The sequence below is a fragment of the Meles meles genome, chromosome 13, assembly GCF_922984935.1.
Source record: "Meles meles chromosome 13, mMelMel3.1 paternal haplotype, whole genome shotgun sequence".
NCBI classification, from domain to species: domain Eukaryota; kingdom Metazoa; phylum Chordata; class Mammalia; order Carnivora; family Mustelidae; genus Meles; species Meles meles.
Window position 1 is genome coordinate 3,006,423 of NC_060078.1, and position 12,407 is coordinate 3,018,829.

Below are 12,407 nucleotides of genomic sequence, written 5' to 3' on the forward strand. Positions count from 1 at the left end.
ACTCCCCTGCTCACACATGCATGCTTTCTCTATCCCCCCCCTCAAATAATTAAAAAGCTTTTAAAAATTTTCCATAAGCAATTACAAATTCTACTGAAATAAGTGCAAAAAAGGAAAATGCCAGCAAAGGTAGAGAAGTTATAAAAAAGAATCAAGTGGAAATTGTAGAACTGGAAATACAAAACAGAACATCTCAGTGGAAAGATGTAATAGTAGAGTGAAGATGACAGAGGATAGAATCCGTGAATTTAAGAACAGAACAACTGAATTAACCCAATATGAACAAAAGAAAATGGACTGAAAAAAGTTAGAGCACAAGAGACCTGTGGGACAATAACAAAAAATCCAACACTTATCATTGGATCCAAGAAAGAGAAGAGTGAAGAAATGATTCATTATTTGAAGAAATAATGGCTATATACTTCCAAAATTTGGTGAAAGAAACAAACCTACAGATTCAAGAGCTAAGAACATCCTTCTCTAGAATAAATTAAAAAAAAAATACACACCAAACACAGAATTAAATTTCTGAAAACTTAGAAGACCAAGAAATAACCTTGAAACAGCTGGACAGAAATGGTGTATTACTTGCAGGGGCACGTTGATTTGGATAATGGTGGATTTCTCACCCAAAACCATAAAAACCAAAAAGAAGTGGCACATTTTTCAAATGATGAAAGAAAACAATCAACCCCAAATTCTATATCCACAGGGCGAAAAATGAACTTCAACCTTAATCTCATACTTTCTATAACAGTTACCTTAGAATTGATCATGGACTTACATGTAAAATATAAAAGTATAAAACTTTTGGGGAAAGATAGGAGTGTTAGGCTAGATGTCGAAGACCTGACACTAAAAGCATGATTCATTAAAAGGCAACATTGATAAACTGGACTTCATTCAAATCCTATGTGAAGAGGATGAAAAAGCAAGGTACGGACTGTGAGAAAATATTTGCAAACCACATATCTGACAAAAGACTAGTGTCTGGGATAAAGGGAGAATATAGTCTTAAAACTAAATGGTAAAAAATGTCAATACAGTTAGAAAATAGGCAAAATAACATGAAGAGACATCTCCCTAAAGAGAATATACAGGTGGCAAATAAGCCCTTGAATTGATGATGATGATGATAAGGATGCAACTTAAAACCACAGTGAGTTATCAATGTATAATAGCAGAAAAAATAATAATAGCCCCCAATATTAGTGACCACACAAAGAAACTAGGTCACTCATACATTGCAGGAGGGAATGTAAAATGGTATGGTCCCCCTGGAAAACGACGTGGCAGTTTTTTAAAAGCGAAATACATAATTATCATACAACCCAACAATTGTACTCTTGGTCATTTCAGAGAAATCAAAATTTAACTTCATACAAAAACCCATATACAAATGGTCATAGAAGTTTTATTCATAAAATCCCCAAACTGGGAACATCATAGGTGTCTTTCGGCAGGTCAACAGTTAAACAAACTGTGGCATAAACATATTATGGAGTACTACTCACCAATGAAAAGGAGTACATGAATCTCCAGGGAACTATGTGGAATGAAAAATCCAATCCCAAAGGCTGCACACTTTATGATTCCATTTATATAGCTTTATATAGCAGTTTTGAAGTCAAAACAATTTTAGAAGTAGAGCACAGATAGTGGTTTCCAGAGTCTAGGGATAGGGGCAAGATGGGACAAGTGAGTATGGCTATAAAATAGGGCATAGGGGCCCTCCTGGTGGTGGAATTGCTCTGTATCTTGAATGTGGTGATGGGTGCATAAACTTCCACAAGTGACAAAATTGTATAGAACTATAGACACACACAAATGAGAGGAAGGCTGAGTAAGATCAGGGGATTGGATCAATGTCTGTTCCCTGGTTGTGATGTTGTACGATAGTTTTGCAACGTGTTATCATTGCAGGAAACTTGATAAAAAGTACATGAGATCTCTCTGTATTTTTTTTTTCATGACATTATGTGAACTAAATAAAAAGAAAAAGGGAGGTAGGAAAAAAGAAATAAAGATATAAAACTTTCTAAAGAGCAAGAATCTTGGTTGTAATTAATAAGAAAAATAGCAACAATTACACAATAATGGCACCAATCCCAAAATAAAATCCCAGAAAGGTTTTTTATAAAATTCAACAAGATGTTTTGTATTGGATTCATTTTTTTTAGATTGATTGAGTTATTTTTTTTTAAGATTTTATTTATTTATTTGTCAGAGAGAGAGCACAAGCAGGCAGAGTGGCAGGCAGAGGCATAGAGAGAAGCAGACTGCCTGCTGGACCAGGAGCCTGATGCAGGACTCGATCCCAGGACCCTGGGATCATGACCCAAACCGAAGGCAGTCAGCTGAGCCATCCAGGTGTCCCTTATTGATTTATTTGATAGAGAGAGAGAGAGAGAGAGAGAGAGAGCATGCATGCAAACAGAGGAGGGGCAGAGGGAGAGAGAGAGAGAGAGAGAGACAGTCCCAAGCAGACTTTCCACTGAGCATGGAGCCTGCCTGACTCAGGGCTTGATCTCATGAATCTGAGATCACAATCTGAGCCAAAACCAAGAGTTGGATACTTAACTGACTGAGTCATCCAGGCACCCCTGGATTCATTTTTGGAAAAAAAAAAAAAAAAGATAGATAGATGATAGATAGATAGATAGATGATAAAGGTGGTAAATATCTAAGCCAGAAAAAATTGAACCAAAAGAAAGTTGGAGTAACAATTATAATAGCAAACTAAACAGATTCTAAGGCTAAAATATTATACTAACAATGGTCATCATAAATTAAAAAGAAGCAGCAGAAAATGTAATGATTGGAACATATATGTCCAACATCACAATCCTAAATACATAAACCAATCAGTAGGATGGTGGGAAGAAATAAATGAATCGAGAATTACAGTTGGAAATTTAAAACACTTGTCTCAGAAACTGGTAGATGAAGCAGATAAGAAAAAAAGCAAATGTATAAAAAAATTTAATAATGTGCCTTAACTTTAGATGCAGCAGAACACTCATTTCTTTTAGATACATGTGGGACAGTTACAAAGAGCAATCAAGTGGCAGGTGATAGAGGGAATCTTGACTAATTTTATAAAGTTTATTCTTGATCATTATGCATTACAATTAGATATCAGCCTAATAGAAATGCGAGCTGGAAAAAACCTCGTCTCTCTAGAAATTGAAAAACATACTATTTAATGCTCATTGAATTTAAAAGGAATCATGAGGAAAGACAATGAAAGTCTAAATGTAAAATTTGTGGGACAAGAATGTTGTAAATTCCAGAAGTCAATCTGGTGCAATTACAGAAAAATATTAAAAATCAATAAGTTTGACAGTAGGTCTAGAAATGTTTGTTAAATTATTTCCCATATTTCTCTGCACATTTAAAATGTTTAATAGTTTTAAAACTTAAACATATTTTAGGCATAGTTAAAGTGGACTCAGACAAAAATTTAGAGACTTAAATATATTTACTAGAAAATTAAAGTGGCAAGAGAGGAAGATAAAAAATAAAAGGAAAGAAACAAGTTAAGCTTGAACAAGGGAAGCTAATAAAAAGATAATAAATCCAAAGAAATGAGAAAAGGGAAATAGAAAGATAAGATTAGAAATCAAGGAAATAGAGAACAAAAATCAATATCAAAGATTAACAAAACAAAAGGTAGTCCTTTGAAAAGATGAATAAGATAGCAAACCTCTGATAAGACTGAACGCGATAAATCAAGAAGAGTACTACATACAGCGCAATGAAAAGGAGAATTGCCTTTACACATGAAGACAAGTTGCTTTAAAAATCATTTTAAAAATCAGGAACAAACATTTGAATACATAGGAAATCCATTAGAAAATGGGTTGATTTCTATAAAGGAGATAAGGGGTTAAATTGGACCCAAGAAGAAATAAAAATTTTAGGTGGAGTATAAAAATAAAGACATTGAAAAGGTAATAAAACATGTCTTTCAATAAAGCCCTCAGAAAAAGCATGGGGAACTCAAGAAAAGAATAATCAGGCAAAGAGATACGAAAGGACAATTCACAGGAGACGATCTGAGTGGGCCATGAACCTATCCCAGTGGAGAGTTGCAACCTTGAACAAGAAGCCACTTTACACCTGTCAGACTGGCTACAATGAGGAAGGTAGAAAATGAGTCTGGCGTGCCTCACTAAAGACTGTCGCTTCTGGTGTGGATGAGACTCCACTCCAGTTCTTTTGCTGCAGAACATGGCTCAGAAAATCTGTCTTCTCTTTTTATTATTTTAGGTAGCCCTATAACACTAAGTGGAAAGTACCCACATCATGCATGTGTGCTTGATGAATTTTCACAAAACGAGTGCTCTCGTATAAATCACCACCATGGAGAAATAAACCACTTTCAGGACACTAGCAACCCTCCTCGTGCCTCTCCCTGTCATCACCCCGTATCTCCAAAGTAGCCATCCTGATCTCTAACACCATGAATTAGTTTTGCATATTCTCAGATACAAAGTAAATGGAATCGTTGTGCCTCCTCTTTGTCTTTTGTTTTTGCCCAGCCTTATGTTTATGAGATTACCATACTGTTGCAGATGGTGGCAACTTATTCACTTTCTTCTTGGCAGTATGATATTCCAGTAAATGAATGCTACACAATTTATCTATTCTTCTATTCACCGATGTTTGTTTTCTCTCCCAAGTTTCAATCATTACAAATAATACCGTATGAATATATCTGCAATTGATCTTCATTATTCATGGGTTCTGTGAATTTGCCTGCTCACTAAATTTTATTTGTAACCCCCAAATCAATACCTACAGAGCTTCTGCGGTCATTTATACACATGCAGTGGTGAAACATTTGGGTCATCTGATGTGCATGTTCTCAGCTGAGGTCAAGCAAGGCAATGCTCTGCTTTGTTCCAGTTCTCGTATTACGAACAAGTGTCAATTTCATCCTCCACTTAGTGTCATGTTTTTTAGGTTTTTCTACTCTTTCTTGGGGACTTCAGTATTTAAAATGATGCCCAAAGTTGGTGATGAGGACCTGTCTAGTTCTCCTATAGGCAAGAAGGCTGTGATGTGCTGGAGGGAGAAAATAATGTATGGCCAGGCATGAGTTATAGTGCTGTTGGACATGAGTTTGGCATCAGTGAATCAATGACACACTCTAAATAAGGTGTCTTCAAACAGAAACATGCATAACAAAGTTCTAGACTGATTGGTTGATGAAAATGCTGTGACCAGAGGCTGGCAGGAACTTGACCCTCTGTTTCCCTGGGGAGCAACTGTTCAGTACTAGCTGGTTCAGTGCTCATGGAGACTTTATAGAACATAACCACCATGGATATGAGAATTGACAGGGTATATATTTCATTACGTATATACCTGGGAGTTGCATTGCTAGGTCTTAAGGATTGACATAGGGTCGATATTAGTACAACCATCAAAAAGATTTCAAAGACATTGCATTCATGCTCAATCCCACCATCGTGTATGAGAATGCTAATAGCTTTGTGTTTTTTCTGACACCTGGTATTGTAAGACTTTCAAATTTCAGCGTCTTGTTGATGTGTAGTACATCGCATTGTGGTTTAATACGCATTTTCCTGATGGTTAATGGTGTTGAGCATCCTTCCATAAGTTACTTATTGGCCACTTAGATGCCCTCTTTGTGAAGTGCCTCTTTTAGGTCTTTGCCCTTTTAAAAAAGTGAGTTGTCTGTCTCTTTCCTATTGACTTGTAGGAGTCCTGTTATGTTCTCAAATCAGTACTTTGTTGGTTATGTATATTACAAGTAATTTTCCAATGCTGTGGTTTAGGGTTTCATTCTCTCAGTGGTGTTTTTTCATGAATGTATAAGTTCAGGATATAATTGAAGTCAAACTTATCATTTGTTTTCTTTAAGACTTGTCCTTTTTATATCTTGTTTAAAAGATCTTTGCTTACTATGAAGTCATAAGGATATTATCCTACCTTATCTTCTAGAGGTTTTAATGTTTTAACTTACACATTTTGATCTACAATCTACTTGAAATTGATGTTTGTATAATGTGAGCCAGTTATCATGATTTGATTTTTTCCTATAGTGATATTCTTTGACAAAAGTACAATATGTTGAAAAGACTGTCCTTTTCCCACTAAAGACAATTATTGTCTTTAATGCTTTCATAATGTATCATGCTTACTCTTTTACTTGTGATCAATTTGTGTCCTTATATTTAATGTATTCCTTTTGTAAGCAACATATAATTACATTTTGATTTTTTATTCTAGTCTAAAAGTTATGCCTTTTAGATACAATATTTGTCTATTTATATTTAATGTAAATCTTAATATATTTGGGCATAAATGTTTCTACTTTTACCATTTTCCCCATCTGTATCATGTTCATTCCTGTCTCCTTAATTGCTTTGATTAAAGCAATACTTAAATAAGTATGTTTAATTTTTAAATTTTCCCTCATATTAGCTTGTCAGTTATACATTCTTTTAACCTCTCTGTTTTACAATTACCACAAAGGATTACATATGAATCTTTGACTTTTTAAAGTCTGATATAAATGAGCACTCTTTGCTTTCAGGACAACACAAGGTCTCTCTTTCTTTTTGTGCTGGTTGTCATGTACTTTAATCTGACATATATTTTAGACTGCAAAAGAAATTACTGCTGTTTCTTACATCTCCATTTACTTAGATTTACCCACATGTTTACTCTTCCCATTGTTTTTCATTTCTCTATGCATGTCCTTGCTTTCAGCTGGGATCATTTTCCTTTATTCTGGATGTATTGTCAAGGAATTCTTTCAGTTTTTATTTATCTGCAAATATGTTTATTTTACTTTTACTTTTGAAGGAAATTGAAAATGATTGTATAATTTATAGATTGACAGTTATTTTCTTACAGCATTTTAAAGATGCTGTTTTATTGTCTCTTGGCTTCTACCATTTCTATCACTCATATTATTGTTCCTCTTGAAGTTAATGCCTTCTTTCATCTGCCTGCTTCTTTGGTGTTCAGCAGTTTCACTAGGATGACCCAGGTGCATTTCTTTTCTTTTTTCCTTTGATTTATTTCCCTGTTTTAAAATTGTAGTGTTTTCTGAACGTGTAGTTTTATGTCCCTTGTCAATATTTTAACATCCTTAGTTCATATCTCAGTAATGTTGTCTCTGTCTCATTCTTTTGCCTCCTTAATTAATCACTTACAAACACAGGCTTTAAACTAATGATGTTTAATATGTTTAAGTAGCTAGAGGGCATGATGGATAATTAATTCCACCATAGAACTGAAATGTAGAAAAGAAAATGAAATAAAAATTATAAAACTGAAAAGTAAAATAACGAAAATTGAGAACACAATACATAATTGAACAGCAGATTAGACATAGTAGAAGGAAGGGTTGTTAAAAGGAAGATAGATGTCTAGAAAATATCCAGCCAGAAGCTGAGTGGATGGGTGAAAAATGTACATTTTCCTATGAAATCCCAGGTTTTTGACTTTTCATGAAAAATCACAATTTTTTTGGTGAACATCAAACCTGTATTCCTTTAGTTGGAATTGAAACTGTAGTTGGGCTGGGCTGACGAAGGTCTCCCTGTAGATGGGTCTGTTCTTCTTACTAGCCAGAGTCCATTCTGGTCTGTTGTTTTCTGCCACTGAAGCTGCTGGTCTGGTGCTAGGGTTCGTATTATCCACGCACTGCTGCACTCAGTCACCTGGGTGAGTAGGTATTGGTAGGCGGGCATGGTGGGGAGGGACAGCGTAGGCATGTGAAATAGCACATGAAAAAGCACTTAGCAGGGAGAGTTGGAAAAGTCTAGGGACTCAAAGGAAGTAAGCTGGGCTGGAGCACAGGCAGGAGCAGGGGCTGTGTTGTACTGAACCACTAAGTCTGAAAAATACCCCAGATCTTGAATGTCCTTGCAGAACCAGTAGCTAAGAAGGATCACTGGTTATTTCACTATTACTTGATGGTTATACAGATTTGACCTCTCTCTACCTTCTGGTTGAAACAATCCACCAGTATATGAAATTAAGTTGCTAGGTGTAAGATGACGCACTAACTTTTAGCCAGGTAGACAGGCTATTGACTCGGTAAGATGAAACATCACCGAATAAGTCTTCTTGCCTTTGTTTCCCCTCTGTTTCAGCTGCAAGTGTCCACTCCTTGAAAAAGTGTGGGGAGCTGACTTGGAAGCTTGTCGGTTGCTTATCCAGAGCCTACAGCTCCAGGAGACCACAGGCACACTGTCTGCGGAAGACAAGAAGCAGACAGATGACTTAGTGGGAACCGTCTGTCCAACCACTCTTGCCATCTCTCCCAGGCTCCACTCTGAAGTTGAGAGGAAGACCCCTTTGCAGGCCTTCGAAGACTGGAAGGCTCAGCCGAGTCCATCTCTGTACTTTGCTGGCAGCGAACAGAAAGAGGTCTGTCCATCTCTATAGCCTCACAGGGGCCCCACTCAGAGGGGTATTTGGGGGCCACACTGCAGATGGGAACAGTAAATATTGGGAGGGCAACCCATCAAACCATGCAACCTTTTGAAGGTTTTAATAATCCTGGAATATGATTACAAAATAATGTAGAATTTTTGTGGAAGTTTAAAATACAAAAGAGCAAAAAGAATCACTTTTTGGCATATTTAGTTCTACGTTCTAATTTAAGGGCTAGAGTTAGAATAGAAATCTGGTATATAATTAATACATATAGCATTCAGCACGTACGCCGTATATCACATGTTATTGTGTATACTGTTATATGTGTCACGTGTGTATTTAATTATATGTTTAGAATCTATATATCAGTATTTATTAGAATCTCTCTATTAGCATTGATTAGAATCAAACATTCAAATATATGCCTGCATCCCTTTGTTTTGGCTCAAACAATGTCATGGTGGATATTTGTAATATATTCTTTGCATTTTTTAAAAAAAACCCTGATACTCGGCCTATGATGTATAAATATGTATATATCATGTATATAATTTAAATGTGGATTTATTTAATTAACATTTTACTCCAAGGCGACCTAGATGAACAGAGAAGCGCTCCACTCCCCTCCCTCTCCCACCTCCCTCTGCTCCCCTCTTTCCCGAGTCCATCTCTGTACTCTCCCCTCCCCTTTTCTCCCTGGCCCGTCTCTCCCCCCACCACTTTGCCCTCCAACCCTAATAAGACACTTTTCAATGAACGTTCTCTAGGCAACTTTTTCCCCCCTAATTTTAGTACCACACCAGGAGGCTTTCGAGCTCTTTTTCTGACCAGGTACTCAGGTGTTCTGAATTAAAAGGAAACAAAATCCTGATGAGGCTGAAGGAACATGGCACTTCATGTTCATGGCTCACATGTGACATTAGACGTGCCCCCCTGCCCGGACCTTTGCTACAAAGCACCCCACCCTCCCCACTTCCCCAGGCAGGCCAGCCTGTCCTATCTGTAGGACCAGATACTCACTGGCAACGTGGACTGCAGTCACGGCCTTCTGGACTGTTTGGAAAATTGATACTTGATCCCATATTTGAATTGAATGACCTTGTGAGAAAGAGGGCTGTTGTCACTCTCTGGAATCCTGCTAGCCTCATCAATCAGGCTTTAAATTGAGCTCTAGATGGTTGCAAGCCCTATGTTAGCTGGGGCACTGCACAGCCCTGTTGGTGGAATTGTTGAAAACTCACCGCCTGTTGCCATCCGCCGGCAGGAAAGAAGATTCTGGTGGGGAGGGAAGTGCCACCTAAGCCAGGGGGTCACAGCTCTGGGCTGAAAATACTGCGGGCCCTGGGTCTGAGCCTTTGAAAGTAGGGTTGACTGTCCACAAGGGGCTCCCAGAAACTCAGTACCTGGACGGCCAGGAGCCAAGGCAGGAGCCAAGTCAGGCGCGGGATAGGGTCTGCTGGGACATGGGTCAGAACTGATTCAGCAAATTCCACCTGTTGGAGGAGTCTCCCTCCCTCCCTCCCTCCTATGCCCATTGTCCCTCCAGACCCTCTGGCGGATGACATTCCCAGCTCTAAGAGGATTGTTCTTCTCCCATAAGATTAGGCGCACCTGCCCATCTGACTATAGGAAAACAGAGCTATGAAGTCGGCAACGCAAAGTCAAGGGTGAATAACATAGAAACTTTATCATAGAATGATACTTGAGTTTTCGGGTGAGGAGGAGGCCCAGACTGTAACCCCAGGGAGTAGTAGAGCGACAGCGGCTGCTTCTCTGAGCTCCGGAGCCTCCCTGCCCCCAGCCCCTACCTCCTCTCCACCTACTGAAATCCTGAAGCTTTCCCACAATTTTTTGCTGCTTCCTTCAGGGTGGGAGAGCCAGAGGGTAATTTGCAGCTTTTGCTATAGCTTTCGGTGCTGTCTTCTGTCCCGTGCCAGGCCTCAGCCCACTTCCTGTTCCTGCATTGCTTTCCTCGGTTTCTAGTCACAGAGAAGGGTGAACACCCTTCGAATTCATCAGTGCTGGAAATGTTCAGATGACAGATACTGTCTGGAAAGGGCAAAATTATGGGAGCAGAAAACAGGTCAGTTGTTGCCAGAATGGGGTGAGGGAAGAGATTGTTCACAAAAAACGATATGAAGGCATTTGCGGGGGGGTGGTGTGTATGTGAGATAGAAGCATCCTATATCTTGATTTCGGTGGTAGTTACACAACTGTGTGCATGTATCTGTACACCAGAATGAATTTTATTTATTGCTATACAAAGGTGACTACAATTTTAAAAATAACACCCATCTATTTAAGAGTGAGGCCATAGATGGAGGAATCAGTGGTCCTTGGCTCAGGGCTGTGGGGAGGCGGTATGGTGTGGCAAAGGGAACGTGGAGCTCAGATGCTAGTTAGGACACTTGAAGGCTGTGTTTACTCATCTGCTAAGCACCCCTACCCCTGCATCCCCAAATGAGGACAATAAAATCGATCTCATGAGGTTATAAGGTCTTAAATAAAATAATGCATCTAAAAGTGAGTTAGAGGTTTAAGAAAATACATAGTAAAAGCTTGAAAAATTGTGTCCGTATTTTTTGGGGGGGGTGTTATCACTCTTTTTGGCAATCACAAGCACGTCTAAGACCTTTTAAAAAGATTATGCCTGGCTTTCCTTATCAAGAATCAGAAGCCAGCAATGAATTAGGGGGAGATAATCCCAGACAAGAAAGGCTTAATAAAGAAAGAATCTGGTTCTTATTTAGATGGAGGATTTTTGAGAACTGAAGTCTCAGGGAAACCATAAGCAAGGGTCTCATTAGACGGTGTCTTCATTTTGCTGCCTCAGTCTGCCGGGGAGTCCTTGAAGTCTGGGTACTTGCCTGTTTATCCAAAGCAAAGTGTGTCTTTGCTTTGCAGCTGGGAGTTGGTTTTGCTTGGGAACTCCCTGCCGGGTCTGGCCATCCCACACCAGTTTCTCTATTGAAGCATGACAGCTCGAAGGCAGGCAGTTTCTTTATAACCCAAATCTTCCATGAGAAATTGCTGACTCCTTAAGGAGGTCCCCAGGGAGACAGCTTCTTGGAGCCTTCACTGGTTGGTAAGTGGCCCACGAGATTCTGTGCATTTCCGCAGCGCATTGTTGCTATGAGTGGTCATTCATTAAAGCTTTTGCTGTGTGGATGGTCCCCCGGGCCGCTCTGCGCCATATCCCCCATTTTACAGCTGGGCCCGTGGAGGCAGAGTCATTTTTGCTTGGGACTTGGCTGGGGAGGAAGTTGGCAACAGAGCCCAGGCCCAGTTTTAGCAGGAGCTAGCTATCCTACTATCCAGGATCGTAAGAACTCTGTGCTTTTCTGCGGACTCTGGAAACAATCAGCCGCTGTTGGCCGGGGTTTATAGACGGTGCAGAAATTGCACGGGGGCCAGACAGGAGCTGGGGAAATCAGTGCGCCCACTTCCTCTGCGGTGAAGTTGCCCTTTTGTACTGGCTGTTCTGGCCCTAATGCCTGCGTAATTCTCTCCTTCCTGTCTGCAGCCTGTCCTGCTGGGGTGCTTTCTGTTTTTCCTGCGAAGTGGGCTCCCCTCCCGTGGAGTTCCCTGGACAGGATCACTCTCCCCTAACTCCAGCTGCTTCCTTTCCAAGCCAGTAGCTGCCACCAAAGAGGCTTAAAAGGGCCAAAAAAAGGGCCAGAGCTCTGAGCGATCTCGTGCAGCCTCGGAAAAGCCAGTGCGCTGTCTGCCATAAAAGACATTCGCAATAAGACTCGAGCAGACAGTGCAGCTTTGTTCCAGGGTGCAGGTCTCTCTAAAACCCCATTCCTTTTCACGGGGCCCATCTTGCAGAAACCTCAGCAGCCACGCATCTCCCGCAGCTGCCACTGCAGGTTTCTTTGAAGTGGACCCAAAACCCAAAGAGCATTTGAAAAAAACGGTGCTCCCTCGGGTCCTGTCTTCTCTCCTTCAAATATTATTGAGTGTCCCCAGGATTTTCAACG

The 12,407-nt window shown here is 39.7% G+C and overlaps 1 protein-coding gene across 4 annotated transcripts in view; it reads left to right on the plus strand.

Annotated features, from left to right (window-relative positions):
- DISC1 (DISC1 scaffold protein) overlaps positions 1-12,407 on the plus strand; it is a 383,714-nt gene that overhangs the window by 340,572 nt on the left and 30,735 nt on the right. For 3 of the 4 annotated variants that reach the window (XM_046027933.1, XM_046027930.1, XM_046027931.1), the window contains one exon: positions 8,139-8,415. In XM_046027933.1, coding sequence (XP_045883889.1) covers positions 8,139-8,415 — 277 coding nt within the window. Of the gene's footprint in view, positions 1-8,138; positions 8,416-12,407 lie in introns of those variants that run through there. The other variant, XM_046027932.1, reaches the window with a different exon arrangement.